The sequence below is a fragment of the Callospermophilus lateralis genome, chromosome 17 (genome assembly GCF_048772815.1).
Source record: "Callospermophilus lateralis isolate mCalLat2 chromosome 17, mCalLat2.hap1, whole genome shotgun sequence".
Lineage (NCBI taxonomy): Eukaryota > Metazoa > Chordata > Mammalia > Rodentia > Sciuridae > Callospermophilus > Callospermophilus lateralis.
The window spans coordinates 66,330,767-66,355,471 of NC_135321.1; the positions used below are offsets into that span (position 1 = coordinate 66,330,767).

The window sequence follows — 24,705 nt, forward strand, 5'->3', positions numbered from 1 at the left end:
GGGTCCAAGGGAAAGACAAAGAATTCTTCATGGCACATCCATTGATCGGGGATGCCAGTATATTAGCTTTATAAAATGCAAATGTCAGGTCCTGAGCCCACCTGACTGCAGGAATTTTGGATGCCCTGTTCCAATCATTCCTAAAATAGACGGGATTATTAAATGATAAGGAAGAAAAATATTCTTGGTGAGCAAAGCAAAGCAAAAAGAAAAAAGAAAAAACAAACAAAAACTACATAATTCCCCCAAAACAACAACAACAAAACACCAAAACCAAAAACTAACTGCTGTTAGATATTTAGACCATCTGGTGCACAGTAGGACCTCAGGAAAAGGAACGGAGTAAGTTAAAAGTACCCTTATGTAACAAGCACCTCTTCTTCAGGCCCAGTGTGGACAGACTGGCCCCGGGGGTGGTTTGGTGGCTCCACTCTGGCTCCATGGAGACTTCTGGGGTTGGGGACACTCATCCCTGCAGCCGTGCTGCCCGAGGCTTGCCCTCCTGTGCTGCCTTTGGTTTTCTGCATGGACTGCCCTGTGTACCCATTACATGCAGTCAGTGCCCAAAGAGTGCACAGACACTACCAGGCTCGTGGTCCTCAGGATCCCGCCATATTCTGGGATACAACAGAGGTCCAGACAGGCAGAGCCTTGCCCTCCTAGAGCCTGTGGCCACTGGGGGACACCAGAAATGAGTAACAGACAACACGGGCGAGCACTACAGGCTCTGATCATGAACACGCAGGCCCTGCCCAGGAAGCCCACTTTGGAAGGTGGCTGGGGCAGGCCTCATGGGGGAGGAAAGATGGGGAGGAAGGGTCCTGTCTGCATGGTCAGGGAAGGAGAGGGCAGGACATGGCCAGGCCCTGCAAAGCCACGTTGGGATCAGGAGCCTGCGTTTTATTCTGGTTTAGTGGAAATCCAAAGAAATATCTTCTCCATGATTTCATCCTCAACTTTATAGGAACAGCTGCTGTGTGTCGTCTCCACGGATGGGGTGAGAACAGAAGCTGCAGAGGGACCCCCATCTGGAGGGTCTTCTGGGTCCAGTTGAGAGCCGGTGGCTGCTGGCGGCAACTATGGCAGTGGGGGCCCTGGATGCAGACAGCACTTGGAGGTGGAGACAAAGGATTTGCTGATGTGACGGACAAGGGGCCCAGGGAAGCCAGGGTTATATCAGGTGTCTGGCTCTGGTGACTGGGTGGACAGGGCTCATGTTAACCTCGATGGGGTCATTGGTGGGCAGAATGTTAACACCTTAAGAGAGCAAGCAGTCTCATCATCAAATCCACAGAGACCCATGAGTCTTCCTCAGGGATTAGTTGCTACATTAATGGATGCTGCACTTGAGAAGAATTCTCCCTGGCACCAGGAGATGGACTTCGCCATTTCTCCATCGAGATAAATGAAAGAAGCAGCAATGCCAGCAAACACTAGTCTTTTGGTATCCTCGAAACCCAAACATTCTGGAGAGCAAAAGCCAAGATTTATAAGCAGCAGGAAGTACGTTGGGCCCTTCAAAAATAAAATAAATTCAGCTGCGGATTTTGGCTGTGTGACCCTGTTCCTTTCAGACTGAAGCCCAGATTGCCAAAGTAAGAAATCTTTCCTTGTAGACTGAACTTGGAGGCTTCACCCACCACCCTCTTCCTCCTGGGATCCCTGCGGATGGAAGATGCTAAGAGAATGGACCTTAATATGTAAATCAACCAAGAAGGGAAACAACCTGACAATCACGTTTAGCATTTTCAAAGCCTGGAATGAGATACTTAGAGAATTTATATCATTATCTTTAAATAACAGGGTTCATGATGTGTAAGGCTTAGAAACTTATACAAATTTCAGATGGCACAGAGCTCCCACTAGTCTAAACACGAAAAGGAAGTGTCCTGGAGAAAGAAGCATGATTTTAGAACTGGTGCCCGTGATCTCACTTCCCCAGCTGTCAGACCCTGACCATCAGACACAAGCTCTTTTCATGAGAACCTCCGCCGTCTGTTCACGTTTATGTGTCACGAGTGGCGAGAAGGGGTTCTCTGGGAGAGAAACACAAACACACTGTCCAACATAAGTGTCTAGAATTCTGAGAGGACCCTGGCTTTGAAATTGCTCCCCCTCAAGCTGGAGAAGGGTATGGAAGGGAGGAAGAAGCAACTTATGAGCAGGCACCCAGGCATCGCGTGGATTTTATGGTTACTTTGTTCTCACGACTGCTATGTGATGCATCACTACTAATTCCTTGGGGTTTTTGTTTTGTTTTGTTTTTTGGTGCAGGGGATTTATCCCTGGGTCTCATGCATACTAAGCACATGCTCACCTCTGAGCTGCGCCTCTGACCTATTAACTCAGTCTAGTGAAGAGTGTGGACAGTCTTCCCAACCACACAGCTTTCGCTTCCATCTCTGACTTCAAAGTCCACCCAGTTGTCAGTAGTTATCCTCTACCTCCATCCACAAGAAGAGGATAATCGAAAAACAATCACACCTTATAAATAATAATGATGTAAATGTCATGAGCTTACAAAACTTGAGCTAATTAATGGGTTTCCATCCACAACACATGGGACAAATTTTGGTAATGATTATTTTAAGCAGAATCTTTTCAAAACTCTAAATATCATAAAATAAAATTAGGATATGAATTAGAATATGAAAATTTAAGTTCCCTGTCTTAAAACTGTGAGGTGAACAAGAAGAAAAATAATGTTCACAGTTTTATCTGTTTTCAGGGCTATAGCCTCGAATGCAAAACGCTGCTAGCAGCAGCTCGGCTGACGCTGTTTCCTGCACCCTGTACCCTTCTTGCCTTTGAAGGGGGAACCGGACACTCGGTGTGAAGGCACATCTCCACCTGCAGGGCACTGGGGCGACAGCTGCATTCTGGTCAGCCTCCTTTGAGGCACAGAGGTGACCATTCTCAACATTAGTAAGTTCAGCTTTACAAGTTCAACTTAAAACATTTGGTAGTTGTATCTTGGGTCAAATGTCCAAATCAAATATATTTGAGTGACTTTTAAATTCGTAAATCTCATCTTTCTGTTACTAAATGAATGACTTTTGACATTGATGCCACCTGAACCTGCAGAGCCGAGGCAGCCATCAGGCGCGCCTGCTGGAGCAGGTCAGGGGACAGCACGAGAGGCGGCTGACAGACTCCCGCATACCTCCTGGTCCGGGAGCAACCCCTGAGCCCTGGGCACGAGCTGAGCTGGTGACGTACAGTTCACTCTTTATGTCTACCTTATCTGTTTTTCAGTTCTCATGCTTCTCTAAAAGTATCTTTTCCCCCTCCAGAATGTTTTAAAATAACTTGACCAACAGCCGCGTCAACATAACTGTCTTGGAGGGTGAGGTGCCCAGTGGAAGTTTCCCCTCAAGGGGGAGTGAATCTTTTCCTCCAGAAACTACCCGTGTTACTGCTTTTCCAGATACCAAGATCTCCAGACCCAGCGGCTCATATCATGTGGACCCAATGCAGCTTCACGAGGTTACCATCTGCCTTAGCGTCAGATGACAGCTGGGGCTCTCTCAAGCTGGCCTTTCCCATGGAGCTCCTCAGGAAGAGTGAGCACTCACGTCCCCACCTGTCTCCATGTGGCTCAGCTATGGAAGAGAGGTGTGCCCAGCGGGCCACCCAGGTGGCTTTGTGGAGGGACTGTTAGGGCTTGGCCACGTGCGTGCTCTGTCAGTCACTGGGCTCTGCACAGGGAGCTATTACAGTGCCACAACTATCAAGGGGCAAGGCCCTGGGGCCCAGGAGGGAAGGCACACATAGTCAGATTTACCAGTTCTTCATTTTCAAACTCCAGGTTATATTGTGCTGCTTCTTCTGTCACTGGTTTCTGAACGATGTTTCTGCAGACGAGCCAGATAGTCAGGCTGGCGATGAACATCCCGATGTCAGGCACGAACACGCGGATCCCGTTGCCAGCGTCGGCTCCCTTCAAGCTAGGGAGGGAAGAAAGGGAGGAAGTTTAGTCGTTTCCTTATTTGTATGGTTGACCATCTTATAATACGTCCCAGTACTCTCAATGATTTAAGATAAAATATGCTGTTTCTGCCTAGTAGGTATCAGAAGGCTTTTCATTGATCTCAGGGTCTTATACAAATCTAAGGTTCAGGGGGAGTCCAGCATTTTACAGGAGTTTCAAAAATATTATGGAGAACTCTAAGCAGTGATCACTTCTAAAACATGCTAATGAATATATTTTAGTAAATAAACCAGATGTCTGGTTCAAATACAGCTGTCTGCAATCTAGCTAAAGCAGTTAAAAACTGAAGATAAATTGGCAGCTAGAAGGTATTTTATTATAAATGTAGGTGAAAGCTAGACGAGAAAGCAGAGGAAATGTCAAAGCTCTTTTCAGGTCTGGGACCTCTTCATTATTTTGCATACTGGGTTGATCTGTCTCCCATTCAGTTCCACAGAAATTGATCCACCAAGTTTCTTCTCTGATGTTAGGAGGAGAAATGCTGAACCGAGAATCAAAAGACTGGGGTTGTGGCTAGTGGACACTGAGTGTCTGTCTGCCTTCCTTGTGCCGTCCAGCTCATGCCTTTAAGAGAGGTGAATGCCTACGTATGCAAAGCGAATATGGAAAGTCACAGCAAAATATGACACGCATTTCCACCGACACCAAGGCGTTGAGAAGAGCAGTATCATTGACCTTCAGATCACCTTCAGACTTGGCATCTGCTGTTATGAGACCTGGAAACAAATGTGGAGCAGCGGGCTGCACCAGCCAAGAGGCCGAGGAGGGGCCTCCGCTGGACAGGGAGGAAGGCTCCATGGGAAGGAAATCCAGACGCTGCCTGTGACCCAAGGCTGCTGTGATCCTAGGCATGTCCTGGCACAGAGGCCCAACAGGCACCACCTCCACCCAACTGTGCTGGCAGAGCTCCCCGTGCCGTGAGCGTGGGTCACCAGAACTCACAGCCACGGCCCACGACAGGCCAGCCAGCTCCCTGCAGCTGTGCTCCTCCATCACCCACAGGGCTGCCACTGTCCTGAGCGACTGGGCACCCAGCACTGACAGGCCTGCAGGGCTAGCAGCACAGTGCTCACTGCTAAACGTGGAGAGTGGTTGCTGACATTTCCTCTGTTCACCCATGAAATAGGAAATAAATCCTGGCAAGGAAAAGCCAGTGAAGTAGCTAGTGATATGAGGGGAAGTCCCGCAGCCCTGGTCTGCAGAGTGAGCTCACAACAGGGAAGACACAGGCCGAGCTGAGGTCTGTGCCAGTGACGGAGCTTCTGGAGGTGAGAGGAGCGCAACCTCCCAGGGGCTTAAGTCTCTGGAGAAGTGTTTACCACAGGTAAGACTTGTCCAGGGACAGGAAGGAAGAGCCAGGGACATTCATCAGGTTGGGTGTATACATACGCAGTGGGCGGGGCTTGGTCCCAGGACCCATCCTCTGACATCTGGGTCCTTCTCACAATGGCACAGGTTCCCTGTGACCTGTGCGCATCCTCCTGTGTGCCGTATGCTACCTCCAGACTGCTTATGTCACCTGATCCAGTGTCAACGTCACACGCACCCCTGCCGTCCTGTGTTGTCAGGGCATGACACCATGACAACAAGACTTGCACATGCTCAGCACATTCGCAGCTGTTTCCCAGGAGTTTACCATCTGCGAGCGGTGGATCTGCAGATGCAGAACCTAGAAAGCAGCTGACTGTGCATATTCCTATTCACCCTGTGACTGTGCACAGCATCCTTTTATATTGTGTGTGTTGTACACTGTGAGGACCCTCATCGAGAATACTTTTATCATCGTTCACATCTTGGTAAAGAATGTTGATACTTTTTGGAACATGAGCCCTTCCTGTGTACCCAGAGCTTTGCACACACTATTGAATCAGCCACCGCCACACTCAGCTGGGTGGAATTGTCCCCCCTCTGCACCCAAAGCAGCCCGAGCTCTAAGAGTCCCACAGACAGAGGACACAACTGCCCTGCCTGCAGGCTAGTGAGGCCTTCTCCTCTAGGCCCACTGCTCCCCACCTCCAGGCTGCCCACGCGCCTGTGCTCAGAGGGAACAAAGCCAAGTGCACCCTTGTTGTTTTGGAAGGGGTTTCACTGGTGTTTCCCCAGCATTTTTGCATCCTGGGGGGTTGTCACGCATCACTGTGCTCAGGGTCAGAGTCCTCACCCCACAGACTGCTTCCCGTATAATGCAGGACACAACAGTCCAGTCTAACTCAACAAAGGGCTTTCTGGTCTAGCGTCTCTTAGGAATCAATCTCCAGGACAGTCCAACTGGCTGCTTGAATAAAAGAGGGGCTGCACAGTCTCGCAAAGCTCCAGTTCTACAGATGGCTCCAAGCGCTTCATAAATAAACACCATGTATCAGTTTTTTTTTTTTTAATAGCAAATTCCTTTCATTTGAGACAAGAGTAAGAGGATCCAATTCAGAAAGCTTCATCCAAACTGAATTCATAATAATGAAATCTGATGATAGATTTTGTCACAGGAAGAACACAGACGTTCATTGTGCACCTTTAAAGTCGGCCTAAGGTGATCACGCAGAGCAAATGAATTGCAGTCATTAGAATGAGAAGAAAAGGGGGGGGGGGTCAAGGAAAGAGACTAGAGAACACAGGCCAGGCTCTGGCTGACCCTGTGGGGCCGAAGTGAGAGGCCCCTGGTGCTGCTCCCCTGGGTTTTTGGCAATAGACTTTCATACCTTTCATGGAAAACAAGTTGACCAGACTTCGCAAAAGGCACCTGCCAAGCCAAGGTGGGTAGGAGGTTCTGAGAGAAAGGTACCAGGGCTCCAGCTGTGGCCTTGGCAGCTTCCTGCACCACAGCTCAGTTGCAGATGCCTAGCCTGACCTTCCCCGCCTGCCGACTGCATTGAGTTCTGGATTTATAGGCAGTGGCTTTGAATAACTGTCTCTGCTTTGTGCTTCTTGATCCCCAAAGAGACATTTCACAGCACACGAATGTTAAGGAGTAAATGAAGTTAGTTGCAAAAGCAACCATTCCACCTGCTGTGCCAGAGTTCATGGCTGGCTCGGATTCCCATTTGGAATGGAGTCTGTCAGTTGCAGAGGTACGAAACTATGAACTGGGCTTGCTAAGTTCACCAAGCAGGGCGTTGGTAACACTGCCTCGCAGAAGACTCTAATGAAAGTGATGCACACTACACAGGTCATAATCTAAGTGATGTGTCATCCAGAGGCCATCAAAAAAGTTTCCTTCTCTGTTGTTTAGACCATGATTTAATAAAGCACCTTCTTCAGAATGTTAGTCCTCAGAAGTGCTGAGCATTAAAACAAAACCAAAAAATCTTTGGTCAAATAGGTGTTAGAAACTCACATTGCATGCAATCATACTAAAAGGCTTGAGCATCCCTGGGTCTAGCAGTTCAGCTGAATTTATTTACACTTCTATTTCCCAAACTTATTTGACCAAGACGTTCGTGTAAAGGACAGGTCATCTGCTGAATCCACTGGCCTCTCCTTTCTACACCTTCTCCATGCCCTGGTACTGATTTTGTGACCATGACAAAATTCACCAAAGGACAGCCATGATGGCCCTCTTTGCTCTGAACTCCTCTCAGAAATATTCTCTTCTTGCTTATCAAAAACAACGAGACAAAGGCAGCGGCCCAACGCTTCTCTGCCTGGATGAGTTCAATTGTTTGAGGTTCTGCCTGTGAGAATGTGCAGCCCGTGCCTTCCTGAGCCCAGCTTGTCTCACTCAGAGTAGTGTTCTCCAGTTCCGTCCATGGGGTCACACATGTTAGGATTTCCATCTTTTCCAAGACTGAATAGTATTCCATTGTGCCTGGACACACCGTCACCTTCTCTTCCCTCCACTGAGGGACTGGGTTGACTCCCTGTCCTGCTGGGCTGAACAGAGCCACAGGGCGTGGCCTTTTCCTTGCTTACTTTATCCGAGTCTACAGAGGATATTTCACTCATTTCTCCCTCAACTAGCACAATTCCCGTAGATCATTGTTTGAAGTTCCCAAATCTCTTAGGCATAGCAAAGGCATCGACTCCATCATAACCTTCAGGAAAGCGGAGCACATTCTGGAGAGGCTTCCTCCCAAACGAAAGATGGCATCGGCCACACCGCTCCCTGTGACAGCAGGCTCAGGGGAGGTGGGGTCACAAGGACAACACTACCAACAGCCAGACATCTCCCCCTTCCTCCACCCTGGCCATCAACACATACTGGACGGTGCCTCTTGCTTGCATTGAAAAGCTTGAGAAAAATGAACTTAAATTAATTTTGCTGAGAAGAAAATAAGCTCCCCAGTGAGTAGCTGCGGGAGAGGGCTACAAGTACACTCTTCATAAACGCCGAGTCTGCAGACAGCAAGGAGTTTTCTGGGTCACTACTAGAAGGTAACAAAGAAATCAGCATGGACTTTGGACTAGAAGACCCCCGATGGAGCACAAGGCTCACAGGCAGCGCTGTGTCCCTCCAGTGCCACATGCCACATGCACGATTCAGATTCAGACCTTCCTTGCTACTTGGTGAGCCGGTGTTGCCGGCCTTCTCTGCTGGAGGCAACGTTTCCTGGTTGTATTTGCATCTTGTAGAGACAGCATGTCCTATTCCCTGTCAAACCGCCTCCTACCACCCTTCAGGGACAACTGCTGTCTGCTCTAATTACCATGCGAGAGCCGCCCAGTGGTGATCAAGTAAGGCCACCATTATTGACTGTGTTGTGCTGCAAGGGGACACTTCCCCCTTGCCTCCAATTAGTCAATTACTTATCTAATCACAATCAACGTGGACCCCTGATTCCCTGTTTTGTTGGGTTGTGTTTCGAATTAATTGCTGTTTATTCTGATGCTCGAGTTGCCCTCTAGCAATGAGAGCCCCTTGAGGCGACTCCCGTCACCACTGAGCACACCCGACTCCTTCAGCAAATTTTCAGGCCCTTCTCAGATCCCAGTCCTTGTCCTCTCTGGGCCCCGTTTCTCGAAGAATCCCTGCTTTCCCTGAGCTGAGTGAGGTGCTCGGGGCTGGCACTGAGGTCCAGGCACCTGCAGTGGGCACTGCTACCAGGCCACCACTGTCTGCAGGCCTTATCGCTACAGACAAGGGGAGGCACAGATGCAAATGCACATTTACAGCTGTTCCCACGTCTTTCTGTGTCTGTGTGTTTTAAAGACCTCATGTGTTCATCCTGACACTTCAGCTTCAGTTTCATGCCTCCGCCTTTCTCGCCTCTGCCTTCCATGTTTATGAGTCTCTGTTCTAGTCATGAGAACCCTGGCTCCTGTGATCTTTCACATATTTAGTGATATCAGTTATCTGTTCCACCGTCCTTGCCCACCTGCAGGAGCCACGCTCACACCCAGAACCCTTCAGTGATACCTCCCTGCAGCACCACCCCAGCAACCAGCTTCCGTGGGGGCCAGGCACACTGCATGCACATTTGATGGGAAAAGAAGAAAAGAGAAAGTGGAAAGACAGGAGAGAAGGGAAGGGTCTTTATGAATTCCTGCAAGAGGAAGCCTGAGCAGAGAAGATGGGAGAGATGAGAACACATGCAGGGGGCTCAGGGGTGCACAGGAGCTTTTATCCATGATGTACGAGGCTCCCCAAGTCCTATCAGCACTTCCTCACTGCCCAGCTCGGTGACTTGTTTACTGAGTGCAGAAACACTGAGCAGAATGTTCAAAGAGAAGAACAGCAGCAGATTAATCTGCACCATTCAACAGAAGTAGGAGGGTTGTGATGAGATTAGATGGAGACATTTTTGGTTTTGATGCTGAAATTATTTTAAGGCTTTGGACCACAGATTTGATCCTCTAAAGTATAAAATGTGACAATAACATCTTTGCAGATTTGAAGATTTATTTGCACTTTTTTTGGGGGGGGAGATGGCAGTTAAAGATATACAGAATGGTCATCTGTGTTTTAGAGGAAACTTCTAGGCTCTGGGTGGGTGCTGTATGATCCTGGTCCATTCTAGCTCTGAGCTAGAAGTGGGCAGAGTCTCCTGTGAGGGACGTCAGAGCAGTGAGCAGCAGGGCTGTCTCAGGTCTCCGCAGGTCTCGGCACAGCAGGACGCAGGGACGAACAACCCAGAGGTGTGGGCAGGCTCCTTCCGCCTCAGTCCCTCCACTGCATGCCAGCCCTGCCCCGAGACCTGGCCTGGGGTGACGGCTTGCCCACGGCCCCACAGAAGTGGTAGCCATCCCGAGGAAGAGCTTTCCAAGGTCTCTCTCAACTGCTGGGTGGCCAGGGAGTCTCCCTCATCCCCAGAGGCCTTCACTCCCAGCACTGCCCACGGGGGCGCAGCCCACTCCTGGATTACATTCTCAGCCACTCTAATCCCCCTGAGCCACTTGGAGTCGCACGAAGCTCTTCATGTGAGTCTTGAACTGGCTGCAAACACTCGTGAAGGACTGCAGAAGCGGGCAGTGAACTCTCTGCTGAACTACAGCCCACATTGTGGACGTGGCAGATTTATTCCATTTTGGCGGAGGACACAGTGTCCAGGAGGAGGTGGCCTATTGATCCAAAGCATGAGGATTAGGAATCTAACCCACAGCACACGTTTCTGAGACGGAGCAGCTTCAATGTGCCCATGAGGCTCAGTCTACAAATGTCCTGAAACAACAGCATCGTCACCTTTGTGGGGAAGGGTATGTCGCAGGAGGCTTCAACAGAAATAGACTTCATTTGCCTTCTTTCCTACAGCGCCCCCTGCTGGGCATTACCCTCCCAGCTCATGAATTGGTCATGACTGGTTAACTACAAAATAAATTGAGTGTGCCCCAATCAGCATTTCATTTTTTTCTGAAATTTAGTAGAAAAAAAGTGGAAAAAATGTCAGTGTGTGTCAGATGATAAGAGAAATGTTTTTTTTTTTTTTGAGATTTTGTGACTAAGTTTGTTCTGTACTGGATCATGACATAGAAGACATTTCTTAGTGTAGTCACAGTAAAATAAACCATTCTCTAGCAAAACTCTTCTGTCTTAAGCAGGTAGGGCATTTGTGTAAGGCCAAGATGCAGATACTACAAATCCTGTGCCTGACCTCCTGGAGCCAAGTGTACCTACAGGTCTGCACATCCCCCATGTCGGGATGGCACACCCTACAGACCTGATGTAACACCAGGAGGCAGCACCCAGGCAGTGGCCCTATCACACACACCCCTGGATGTTGTACACTGGCCGGCGTGGCCTCCTCCTCCTGCAGGGTGACTCAGGTCAGGTCGGGTTTGCCATGGACAGCAAGGCTAAATGTTGGGTTTTCAGAGCATTTCCATCCGGAGGCAGCAGGAGAGCTCTCAGTGCCTAAACTGAGTCCCTTACGTCAATCAACGGGTGATCAGCTGTAAGGAAAGATCACAAGGCTTCCAGAAATAAAATGTTAATTAAATGAGTGAAAAGAATCACCAAATTTTTAACTGTCTAAAGATGAAAAAGGTTGCACGCATGCCCTGCTGGAGAGATTGCAAGGGACACAGCATCTCTGGGCCTTGTCATGGAACATAACATGGAAAAACTAAAGATGGAACCACCTCGGGACCCCACACCCTCACATGCGGTACACGTCCAAAGGAAGTGGAATCGGATGCCAGGAGGTGTCTGCACCTCACCTTCTTACAGCACCTTCCACAGTGGCCGAGCCAGGACATCAGCCAGCTCTCACCACGGTGGAGGATGAAGGGAACTTCATGGCCACACACCATGGAACTGCATGCCGGCATCAAAAAGAAAGAAATCCTATTATTGGCAGAAGCAGTGTGGGTGAGCCTGAAGGACACTAAGTTAAGTGATATGGACCAGTATAGAAGGACAGATCCTGCATGACCTCAGCCTGTGGACTCCCAATGCCCATCTCCTGGGGATGAACAGGACAGTGGCTACAAGAGCAGGGCTTCTGGTGGCATCAGGGTTCAGGCAGACAGGAACACTCTGCTGCTCTGTTCACAGTACAGTGGCCACAGCTCAGCACTGAGCAGGGTGACCACAGCCACAGAACTCTAGGTTTTCAAAATAGGTAGAGAGAGGGTGTTTTGATACAAAGAAGTAATGAATGTTTGCAGTATGGATCACCTGAGTTGATCACTGCATAACCCAAATAGGAATCAACATATCACAGCTGATTTGTGTAGTTATGTGTCAAAAAGGAAAGGGACTGGGGAGCAGCGCAGGGGTACAGAGCTTGCCTGATACGTGCAAGGCCCTGTGTTCAATCCCCAGCATTACAAAAACTAAAAATGAAAAATAAAATAAAATAAAAGGTGCACTCTATATTAAGCAAATCCAAGAAACAAAAAATATAAAATTGTGAAGCATAAATTATAGTGTAAGGGTTCACACCACAAATCGAGTGGCTGAAAATATCATTAAATGTACTTTCCCATGCAGGTGAAATGTGGTTTGGGTTTAAGGGAGTCCTCAGCAAGCATTTAGAGGAAAGCAAGACTGACTGACTGGCAGATGGGCTGGAAGTGGAACAGCCTGTGAAGAGACCTCAGGAGTGAGAGGGGCAAATGTGTGACCTCCACTCTGAGACCTGTGCGCAAATGTTCACGGCAGCTTCCTTCACAGTCACCCAACAGAGGGCAGCCCCACCATCCACCACTGACCACAGGTGACTGTCAAGGACACAATGTGATACTGCTGCAATCCAAGGGAATTAAGCATGGCCGCATGTGGCTCCGTGGACACCTCTAAATGGTCCTGCTCTGTGAAAGAGACCAGGCACAGAGGGGCACTGAAGCCACAGTTCCATCACGGGCAATCTGAAAACGCCAAAGCCACAGTGGTGGCTGCTAGTGGTGGGGAGGGAGGAGACTTGGGGGTGAAAAACATTCTGTATGTTCTGATTGTGGTGGTGGTCACGTGACCATGTATTTGTCAACTGAACTCCGTGGCCCTTTAGTAGATATAAATTCAACCAGACAGAGAAAGAGAGAGAGAGAGGAGAGGAGAGGAGGAGAGGGGTGTGGGGGAGGAGGGAGAGGAAAAAGAGGAGGAGAGGAAAGAGGAGGGCGGGAGAAGACAGACACTGAGACACGGAGGTGAGGTGGGACGCCTCTGAGCTAAGGCAGCACAAGATGGATAAGATAAAGGCACAGTCAGGCACAGTGCCATCCCACTGGCTTGGGAGGTTGGAGGATTGCAAATGCAAAGCCAGGCTCAAGAACTTAGCAACTTAGCAAGACCCTGTCTCTAGATAAAATATAAAAAGGCTGGGGATGTGGCTCAGTGGTGAAGAACTCCTGGGTTCAATCCCTGGCATCAAAACAAAATTTAAAAATAATAATAAAAAAATAAAGTCACAGGAGCAGCCAGGAGGAAGAGAGAAGCCCCAAATCTGAAATATAAATAGAGAAGCAACAGTAACCCCAACCTAACAAGTGTCGGATACCAAATGGAACATTGTGAACCAGCTGCATCTGCAGCTACATAACTGCTGAAAGTAACGGGACGCGGGGCCCATGGCGGGATGGCTTCACGACCTCTCTGCACCTAGAAATCCTGCCCGTGGGTCCCCTCCCGCCTTTGCTGAGCATTTCAACAGAAGCTGCTTTGCTGGCTGCTTCTCCCCGGGGATTTCCCTACCAGAAAATTTTATGGCAAGGATAAAATTAACAATGCGAGGTCCACAGGAAACTGTTTCTTTTTGCAAATCTTTTTGCTTAAAATTCTGGGAAATTATGTTTTAATAGTTCAAGACCTATTATGAAATCTTTGATTTATGGGATTAGGGCTAGGTCATTGAGAGCCTTTCTCCTAAACAAAGATTTGTTAATTTCATAAGTAAAAAAGTCAAGATTCCCAGCGTGAGTCGAGGCTCCTGTGATCTGTGCCGGCACCTGTGCACAGTGTGGGTTTCCATCCTATTTGCAGGACACAGGTCCTGCCCCAGCCTGGCCAGACGTAGGGATGCTCAGGCTGTCAGCCAGACCCCTCCTGTCCTCACTGCCGTCACTGTCCCTGCAGTGTCCTCCCTTGGCTCATCTAACGCTAGCTCTCTGGGTTCACCGAGATGACCGTAGCTCCTGCAGCCTCCTGCATCAGGTCCCCTGTTCAGTCCAGACCTGGGGCCTCTGGGCGTGGCTCCTGACAGCTCACACACACGTGTGCACATGGACACAGGCGTGTCTGAGAACAGGGGGGCAGTTCAGACAAGACTGTGGTCACGCTTCCTGTCCCTCTTCAAGCCAATCTCAATGCTGGCTTGAGAGCCTTATTTAACAAATACCTCTTAATCGAATTGTATGGGAAATCACCACTTATCACAGCTGATCGACTTGGTGGGGCTGAGTGCCAGCAGTGGCTGTTTCCGCCGCGGTGGTGAATTTCTCATTTTAGCATGCGACCCGACAGGCACTTCCATTCAACATTCTCCAGGTGTCTGCTGAGGGCCAGGCACTATTCTGGCCCCCGGGCCTCTTGATACACAGATGTGTTAAGGTTCTGTGGCTTTGGATCTCATAGTCCCTCCCCTCTTTCCCAAGAAGACAATCTCTAGGAGAAATAAGCTCAGCCACGCTTCTATGAGGCCACTGCTTTTTGAGATACCTCTGTTGGCTATCCATGGTCCTCAGAGAACATGCACCTTCACGACACTTATGTGCCCTGGGCTGCAGGCTCCTCCTGGATTCCTTGGTAGAGAAAGGCAAGGACCATGTGAGGCCGCTCAGCAATCACCCAGAACCAGAGGCCTGCACAGGTGTTAGGGGTGCATCTGCTGGTGGGATGCAGGTGTCGCCACCTCCACGCTGATGTGGGACTGGTCACGAGGGTGCCTACCGCAGAGGAGCAGGGTACGAGCCCGCCTCAGCAGGAATGGGTACCCTTCCCTCTGATCCACAGGTTTATATCTGCCCTTGGCAGCAAATGGAACTGGTTTTGTTGGTAGTGTTATTGTTTTTCTTTCCCTAAAAGTAACACAGGGTACAATGTATGGGTGACTCAGAAAACATTCTAGCATTCCTAAGAGCCACAAATTCCAGCAGGAATGGGTGGGCCAAACAGAGCAGCTTCGATGCTGTCTGCCACTGCATCGAAGTTAACACCCATTTTCTGGAAAGCACTGGTGGCCACCCAACAACCTGGGTCAGAGCCCAAGCATTCGGTTTCAGATTTCCAAGGGTGAGGGTTTCCTATGCCCCCTGGGCTGCGGTCCACATCCATTAGTGTTCTAATGCAAAAACACCAGCAAATGCACTTAAATTGCACCCAGTGCAATATGGGATTCGATTATCTATGTGGATTTCTAAATAAACACATTTAACTGGTTAGAACAGAGTGCAGGGAAGTTTCCAAACCCAAACATTTCTCATGACAACCAAGTGAAAACAATTTCCTCTCTGTTTGGGTAAGCAGGTCAATAGCGGGCCTCAGGAGGAAGCCACTGGAAGCCCAGTCTGAGGCGTCTCAGATTCTGTCCTGTTCATGCTACTTGCTCCTGAATAACAAGTCAGGGGAAAGATTATCTACTGCTGGGGTGGACGCAGTGGTGCAGGGTCGCTGCCCTTGGCAGCGTCTGCTGGCACTGCCTGTCTCCAGCTCCTCCAGCGGGAGCAGGTAGCTGCTGGTTGTTCTGTCATCATCTACTGTGACCAGTAGAGCTGAGGATGTGGTGGGCTGTCCAGAGTCATCTGCTTCTCTGTCATGGCCTGCCACACAACCTCGGCAGGACAAGATGGCTGAACATCTCAGAATAAGGAGACCCACCCAGAATTCACTGAGGCAACAGAATGAAGAAAGGTTGAGCATCTCTAATCTGAAAACCCCAAATCTTAAATGCTCCGAAATCTGAAATCTTTGAGCACCAACAGGCAGATACAAGTAGAAAATTCCACACCGTGAAACTTGGCTCCATGCATAAAATTATTTAAAATGTTGTATAAAATTAGTTTCAGGTTTTGGGTTGACAGAGCATAAATGAATGGTATGTTTAGATTGTGTCCTGGCTCCATGATACTTCATTATGTATGTGCAGATATTCCAAAATTGAACCATTCTGAAAGCTGAAATATGGTCCCAAGATTTTTGGATTATGGATCCTCATCCTGTACTAATCCCCAAATCCTAAAATCCCTGGAGAAAAAAAACCCAAAATGCTGAACAGCACTGTAGATGTGACCGCTGCTATTTTTCTATTAAACTAGTGTCCTTGGATTTTTAGTTTCTCATGCAAGGTGAGCGCTCTACACTGACCTATATTCTTAAGTGCACACAGATGACTTCTGAAATCACCCTCTCAGGCTGCAGGGCAAGTACACTCTGCACCCCAGCCAATTGTAACTCTTTCACATGATCCTTCTGACATGGGAGTGACAGCTCTTTCATGTGATGGGTTAGCTGCTCCTTCCTCTTCCATAGGAGTGATTACTTAGCCTTAATAAAACAATTTGCTACGGAAGATAGTTAGGCTGATCGAAACTCTGAGAATCATTCTTAGTGACACTGTTAAAAACATCATTTTGTTGTCAAATTCTAGCTTATAAACTATGAAATTGGGTGCAATGAATGTTTATTTTCTAGCTTCTCTGCAGAAGACCCTGGGCTCAGAGCAGGGCCTGGATAGAGCACACGGCCCTGTACAGATGCTTATGACAGGTATAAGTTGTACTTAAGAAAAAAAAAATGTATACCGTAAAATACAGCTTTAGTAACAATAATTTACACACAGAAAATCAGGAAAGAAAGGTTCCAGAAAGGCTTCAAGGGTGAGGTGACATGGCAGCATCCACCAGATGGAGAGAGTTTGCGGCAATGAAGTGTGAAACAAAGGCTCAGGGGAAACGGGCTGAAAGGTGGGCGGTGAGTCAGAACCCCCAATATGAGGAAGCTTGACGTGTGCCAAAGGAATAGTGGGGCTCACAGGTGGGGAGGTCCTGGGTGTTATGTTGGAGACCTCTAATTAATTCAGAAGGCAGGGGAAAGTTCGCAACAGACCTGCACCTGACCTCTGAGAGTCCTTGGGGGTCTGCAGGATTAGCAAAGAGGAGGGGCACAGATTTCACAGTGAGAAGGACCTAACTGCCTCTGGCTTCTGCTCAAGAGTCACTGAACTCCATGAATCAACATTCACATTTTACCTGCAGGAATGGCACAGGATCACAATTTCATTACTTCAAATAGTTTGTGTGAATGTTGGAAGGGTGTGTGTGTGTGTGTGTGTGTGTGTGTGTGTGTGTGTGTGTGTAGAGGTAGACCCGGGCAGGGGAGCAACTGTTTCCACTTTGCTCATCCCAGGATCCAATGAAAAACTCAGACAGTGCCTATAAGGTCCCCATAGGAGAAGCTGCCACTTTGTCTGAGCAAAAATGTCTTCGCTCCTAGCTAAGATAGTGTCACTGGCTGAGCTATCGAAAGGGCATTTTATTATATTAATATGACAGACTCAATTTCAGTCTTGTAAGTTGGATGCAGAAGAAATAAGAAATAAGAACACTTTGAGCTTGTGTGCATTAGCCCATTAATGCAATCCTTCCAAACACCCCGGGGCAGAGCCTGGACATCCATGCTCCTCCTCCACCTCACCAGCGTGGGTGTCCTGTCTCCCATTGGTCACCCATACTCAGGCATGTGGTCTTTAATTCATATGTCAGGCAGTCCTTCTGCTCATGTCATGGTGAGTCTAAAGTGCTCATGCGACACCTCTGATCCGTAGGAACAAGGTATCCAGGTGTCCAGCTGAGGTTCAGCTTTGACCTCAAAAAGGCACGGTTCTCTGCACAGCTGATTGATGCTACTTATTAACTTTGAGGCTACTTACATTAGTCATAATGACCCAATGAGATGAGGACACAGACAGCAGATCAGAAGATATCTTCTCCAACCATGTTTTGAAAGAGAAGATTTAGTGAAGGATGACCTACTTTTGTCTAGAAGAAAACCATGCTTTTACCAACTACTTATTAAGTGATGTCACTACTTAAATAAATGAAGGTGAAGCTCATTACTTTCTAGGTCGGAAGCCAAAGTCCTAGGTTAAGTTCTTAATTGTCTACTTCAGTTACACAAATGCACACATTCTATATTAAATCTGTGTGCCTTTATTAATTCTGTGGATTTTGATCTGTATTTCAAGTGTACACATAATATTTTGGCAGAGCAAAGTGAACAGCAAATTCAATCAAATGCATGAGAATATTTAATGAAAGTGATTATATAAAAATATGACATATTATCACATGCATGTAAATTAGTGAGGGGGATCTAGTTGCCTTCTAATTATGTGGAAGCTATGGGCACTTAAGTGCTTGAGCAAGAGAGAGCAAGACCTTGTTCTCTCTTGGTGTGGCCTGGCCATCTCACAACAGGCGGGTGGACAGAGTCTGACAGGATTCTGGTCAAGTTGCAGATGTGTCCTGGTAATCAGGACTTCACTGGACTGAAGAGAAAGCCACTCATCTGGTCTTTGTCACAGCAAATCCTCTCTCAGGGAGCTAAGGTGACTTCTGACCATGGCATCCTAGCAGGACATTTGCATCTCCATTCTGGATGGTGGCCTCCCACCAGGCGAGGCTGAGCATGATTACAGAGGTCACAGTCCCGTGGGGAAGAGAGCTTCTGCTGCTTCCTCCACCTGGGCGTGTTCTTCTGCCTGAAGGCTCTTCATTTCTGCCTAAAATCCTAACTGATGGCTCCTGTCAGCCATTTGCAAGGAATCAGAGTTTCCTCAACCTGCTCTAACACAATATTACACGGATACTTTAACGCTTGCCTCTTTCCTTCTTTCCTTTCCGTACTTGTGATCCACCTGCCTCAACCTCCAGTCTCTGCAACTCCAGGTGTAACCACTGCACTTAGGTTTTTTTTTTTTTTTCTTTTTTTTCCTCCCAGTGCTGAGGATTGATCCCCGGGCTTGGCACATGCCAGGCAAGTGCTCTACCACTGAGCTATGTTCGCAGTCCTTGACTCTTTATTTAATAATGAGTTTTTGAAAATAAGATGAAAGTAAGAGAAAGAGCATGTTTGTTAAAAACAGACAAGCCCCCTTTAAAGTGGAACTGAACTAGTGATTCCCATGGGAACTCAGCAATGTCCAGGGATGCTCGTGGGACAAAGAGTTGGTCCCATCATATGTCAAGGCAGAGGGCCCCTCTCATGGCTTGTTTTATAGGAAGAGAACAGCCACAGAATCACCACAGACTCTCCAGCCAAGGAGTCCTCTCTGAGTCTCCATGCCTGACTTAGCCTTCTAGGGAGCAGATTCTGCACTGTGAGCAGCTGGGAAAAACTGTGACGTGACACCTGTGTGTGTATGTGTGTGTGTGTGTGTGTGTGTGTGTGTGCGCGCGCGCGCAGCACCAGCTCCCCCTCACCCCCCACACATACTCAGCAGGGGACGCTGAGCAAAGACAGTAGAGTTAATTCTGACAACTGATACCCATTCTGACCCAAAGCAAGAAAACAGCCTGGATCATGGGTTCCCAGTTCAAATCTCCTGCCCATCTTTTCTGAGCTTTGTGACCACCGGGCTCAGATGCCCAGTGCACGGCTTCTATGTCCACAAGTGCGATGGTGCTAGCTGGAGGGGTTTAAGGAGGAGAAAGAATACACAATAGAGTCCCAAGTGCTTGGCCACATGTTGTCATCACTACTAATGTTGACAAGCTTAGTGTTAAATGGTGGCAAAACAAATTCATTTGTAACACAATTTCATCTAAGTAAATTCATCAAATACAAAGTCAGATCTGGACTTTGAACAGATACTGATTAAAGCATTCACATTTCAGGTCTCCTGTTTAATTTCTCTGTGCCTCAGTACAGCCACATGCAAAAGAAGGGGAGACCCTCTCAGGGTCTCTGGACTCTCCAGCTGTAGGAAGCTAAGGCCCAGGCTCCAATCAGTGCCCATCTGCTTCCAGAGAATTCAGGGGAGGCAGCATTGGACATTTGGAGACTTTATCACCTGAGCAAGAAGTGCATTGATATCTTCATCTTAAGCACAGCTCTTGAACTGGGACTCATGGACAGTGTTGATTCTGCACCCTGGACCTGCACACAGAGTCCTTGGCCTGTGTGCAGCAGGGCACAGTTCTGGAGGGCGGGTCTGACTCTCTTCATCAGCTTCTCTAGGCACCTGCCATATTGTCTCTCATTACCCCTAGAAGTTAGACACCAAGGGTTTCTAAAAGTTCATAAAAGGTGGTTCAAATAATATAGACACTAATAGTGTTATTTTGTCCCCTCATAGAATAAGTCCATGGCAACATAAAACTGAAATCCAAACTGCTGGGTTTCCTATGAGTTAGGATACTTTAGCACAAACACCTTAGTCCCTGTTCTCCAAAGTACAGAAGCTGAGAGTGCAGGTGGGGTGTCTGGGGAATGCTGCAGAAGTACTGAAGGAGGCACAAGGAAGAGAGGAGAGGCCCCCCTGGAGGGTGTTGCTACAGGTTGTTACCGCAGAGCTCCTGGGAAGTTTTGGCAGAACCCCATGAAATATGCCATGGGTTGTCCAGGGTGTGTCCAAGTCCACCCAATTCTCTGGCTCACTGGGGAGCAAAAGGGCTCTAATCTCAAACCCTCCCAGGCCAACCTGCATGTGGACGGAGCAGGGTTCTGAGAGGCTGGAGAAAACCTTCATGCAGAACGCAGAGGCCTGCAGGCCCTGGAGACACCCTCTCTTTTGCCACGTGAGATCTCCTTCTCATGCTCCTGCCGTGTTGTGACACAGCCAGGGGTCCTCACCAGATGTCTAGATTTCCTAGTCACCAGAGCTGTGAATGTTACCTAGCATTCAGTGTTTTGTTATGACAACAGAAAACAGACTCAGATGCGTGTCTTCAATCTCTCCTGCTGCCACCAAGATTAGAGTGAAACTTGGTGGCATTGCCTTTAAGGGTACTTCTTGGGCAGGCACTTCCCACGCATGCCCTGAAGTGAAGCATCCTCTGACGACTTTCCCTCCCACCCTCCCCAAATGTGAGCGGACTTCACCCTCCTCCGTGTGCTCACACATCACTGACCAGCGCCGCCTCTCTGCCTTCCACTTCTGTCATACATGTATAAAGGGACCTGGCACAACAACACTGTCAAGCCATTAAGTGGCAGCACGTAACTCGCTGTACCGTGTTCTCTGTTGACATACAACTATCTTGGGTAAGACCAAGACCATGGCTGCTCACTACCCTGCACCCAGCAAGTCTCTGGTCCTCTGGCCAACAAATGTTGGTCAAGGTGAAGTGTGACAGGTGAGCAAAGGTGGGGTCCCATCAGCTGGGCTTGTGTTTTGCCTTTGACACTCACTAGCTGCGTGACCTTCAGTACGATGCTTAGCCTCCTGGAGTTCACTCTGCTCATTGGTAACGTGGGAGAGATCTCCGGTGTGGGCTGTGTTACTACCCTCCTGGTCACTCTCCTTTCCTGGGACTATGTTACACCTCCTGGGCTGTTCCTCATGGGCCCCTTTGAGGGGAGCAGCCTTCCACACCCACAGACCCTGGACTGGGCTGTGCAAGCCCTTTGGGAAGCTCACAGCAGGAATGTCACGTGTCACACAGACAAACACTTCAAGTGTCATCGCTTGGCTTGGCCATGGCAGCTCTTCTCAGCCACAACAAAGGCAGGATCCAAAGAAGAGTCCAGCAACCAGGGTCCCAGGATGAAGACGACACTCGAAGAAGGGCCACCACTGATCCACAGCCTCTGTGATATGAGCAGGAAATGAGCCTGCGTCCTGCAAGTCACTGAGAAATGGGTCAGCCCAGCATCACCCAGCAGGACCTGACCAGAACGCTGTGCAGAGTCAGCGAGTCCTGTGGGGAGGCCGCTCAACAGAGAGGTCAGTTCAGGAAGCTGAGCTCCTTTCCCTGTTATGTTCATCCACACCCCCATATCCAGCCCCAGAGTGGGTAGGAGTAGAGGTTTAAACTGTTCCACTAGATGAACAAATCAATATGTTGGACACACATTTAAACATTAAAATATAGAAACATTTTTTCTTCCAGTTGTTTCTTGGTTGTAAACTATGTTGACAAATTTTATGTTATAGCCTTGGAACAGGTTGCTAAACTGTCCAAGCATATTTATTTACCTACTGTCTGAAAGAACCTAGACGCTCATCTTCAGAAGCCACCACGAGACAGGATGGGAACGTAACCGAGAAAGCTGAGTCCTGCCCGGGTGTGGAGCACTGCTGTTCCACACCGCCTCGGTGAGGGCAAGCGCTGGACTCCGACCTCTGCACACTTCTCAGAAAGGCAAGAGGACGCCGTGTCTGTCTTGGTACAAACAGGTGCTCAGAGCATTCACTGGACTCCTCAACTCAGGCCTCAATCCAGAACCTTCAGAAACACGCGGCAGTGGCGCAGGGGGAACAGCTTCACTTTTCTCACAGAGACTGATTGTATTGCGCCCCTCGTTTCTTGGGGTATGCTATCACAGAGAACAGCATGTTGAAAACCCTGGGATTCGCTTTTGTGTTGATTCTCAACATTTTTATATGACATTACCTAAAGAAACAACATCAATCTCTATAACCCAGTTAGTGAGTTAGGAAGCTAGAGAACAAAAATATTAAAATTTGGCCTTAAATTTTCCAAGGAATCTATTCATTCTCTAAAGGGAAAGATAATACTAAAATTTATTGAGAAGGGCAAATTCCATGAGACTGGGGGGGTGGGTGAGCCAACAGAGCACAACACCCTAATATTTACGTGAAATGTCATTTATCAACACCGAGTGCCTCTTATCCACCAGTGGCTGGGCCAGCGCTGGAGGCTGCCAGGCGGCCATACTTGCTCTCCTGCCCCGGTAGATACTGGGATGCGGGGAGGACTGTGAGGTATGTGCTGGCCACAAACGCATCAGTTGCTCGATTCTGAAGGCAGAGGAGATGCCGGGAAGTCAGAAGAGAGAATGCAGGTCTGGTGGCCAGGGGCCTAGAGCAGGTTCTGAGGGGAGCTGGGGTGGGCCCAAAAGACGGAAGGCGCCTGAAGGAATGGAAAAACCAATGAACCAGGCGCAGTCCTCAGCTCTGCTTCCCAATAACAAAGCACGTGAGGCTGTCTTCAGGACGGAGGGAAGGAGGTTTACCCAGCTCATAGTCGTGCAGGTTCAAGGTCAGAGGCCAGGTGGCCCTTTTTGTTTGGCCTCTTTCGAGGGCCTGCCTGTGGGCAGCATCAATCACAGTGGACAGCAATGGTGGGAGCGTGTGCAGAGCTCACATATCAAGAAGGAAGCCAGAGAGAGACAGGGGCCTGGCTCAGGCGTCGGTAATAACTGGACTGTGCAGTGACCTTGACCCTTCTCTTAGGACCTCACAGCCCCACAAAGTTCCACTGTCTCCCAGTGTGGCCACCCTGGGGACCAAGCCTCCTGCACCTGGACCTTCGGGGACCGTTCAGACCACTGCACTGGATAAGGATGGGCATGCCCAGCTGCCTGGCCACACTGCAGCAGTCAGAGCCTCACTCAGCCCTCAGTCCTCATCGTTTGACTGTGCCTGAGCGGATGCGAGGTCGGGGCCTCCCCTCGGTTCACGGATGTGGCTCCTCCCAAGTGCAGCTCTGGATCTGACCCGGTTGTGATAAGGAGAGTAAGTGGCCAACGCTGAGCTCCAGTGTGGACTTGGCAGCCTAAGCGACCTGGAGAGGGTCCCTCCTTGTTGACAGGGGTCAGCAGGAGGCCAGACAGAATGGAGCTGCACCTGCCTTCTGCTCCTCTCAGGAGTGAGCAGCCCCAGCTGCGGCTGCGACCCTTCCCCTCCGCCAGGCTGCTGTGAGCTGCTGGTGAAAAGCACCAGCTCTTTTCTTTCTTGGCTTTGGCAGAAGCCCACTGCTTCCTAAGCTCCTGCCGCTCAGGTGCTGGGCTTCAACATCATGAGCCACTCATCCTCTCCACCACCCCATGATGGCTAGTATGTGGGGCACCTGGCCAGTGGTCAGTTTCATGCTAACAGCCTGAGGACTTCTCAGACCCCAGGAAGAAGTTTCCATACAGTATGTGCAGTGTTGAGCAGAGGTGTGAGGAGGTGATGAGAGGAGGTACAAGCAGGGCTGGTGGCCCAGGAGCAAGCGCTTGCAAAGGTCACCAGACGGTGTCACTCAGAGGGGGTCTCTCCACAGGTGAGACACAGGAGACCCAACAGCACGCTGTGGAAGCCTGGGGTCTCCCGGATAGACGAAGCAAGGCTTCTGAATTATGTCTGCACCGGGAAAAAGTCCTGGAGTCCGTGTGCTTTGTTCAACAGGCTATTTGCAACATGATTCGTGATTTAAAATGTTCTTTGACAGGGCAAAATATTTCATTCCACAATTCAAGTAGATCATCAAATAAAATCACATATAATCAGGTGAATAATGTAATTTGAAGGGCTGTACTGATGACATACATTTATTGAGAATAATTTCTTTGCTTCTTTAGTAAAAACGGGCACGAGATCAGTAAGAGGTTGTTATTTTTGACACAGGCAGAAACAGGATCTCTTACCAACCAGGAACTCTTATTTCTGCTGGCAGGTTATGTGCTTGGGACTAATTACTTGCTGAAATATGCAGCCTTGGAAATAAAAACCCATATTCAGACCTTGCTCAGAGTTTATGGTGGTAGACATTACTATTACTAGCACTTTCTAACATTTCTGCTTTTCGTCCCTCCCTGGGCCCTCAGTGGAGGGGCACCTGTCAACTGTGCATGGCAGTCAAGTGGTACTCCCAGGTAGAGGCATTTACAACCCTGGTGCACCTCGCCAGGCTCCCTTCGCAGGCCCAGGCCAACTCAGAAGCGTCATATTGAAACAAAGGCG

The 24,705-nt window shown here is 48.9% G+C and overlaps 1 protein-coding gene across 1 annotated transcript in view; it reads right to left on the bottom strand.

The window, feature by feature from the left end:
- The window catches only part of Piezo2 (piezo type mechanosensitive ion channel component 2), a 272,462-nt gene that overhangs the window by 144,572 nt on the left and 103,185 nt on the right, over positions 1-24,705 (bottom strand). Inside the window, exon 5 of the mRNA XM_077105628.1 lies at positions 3,785-3,947. Coding sequence (XP_076961743.1) covers positions 3,785-3,947 — 163 coding nt within the window. The remainder of the gene's footprint in view (positions 1-3,784; positions 3,948-24,705) is intronic.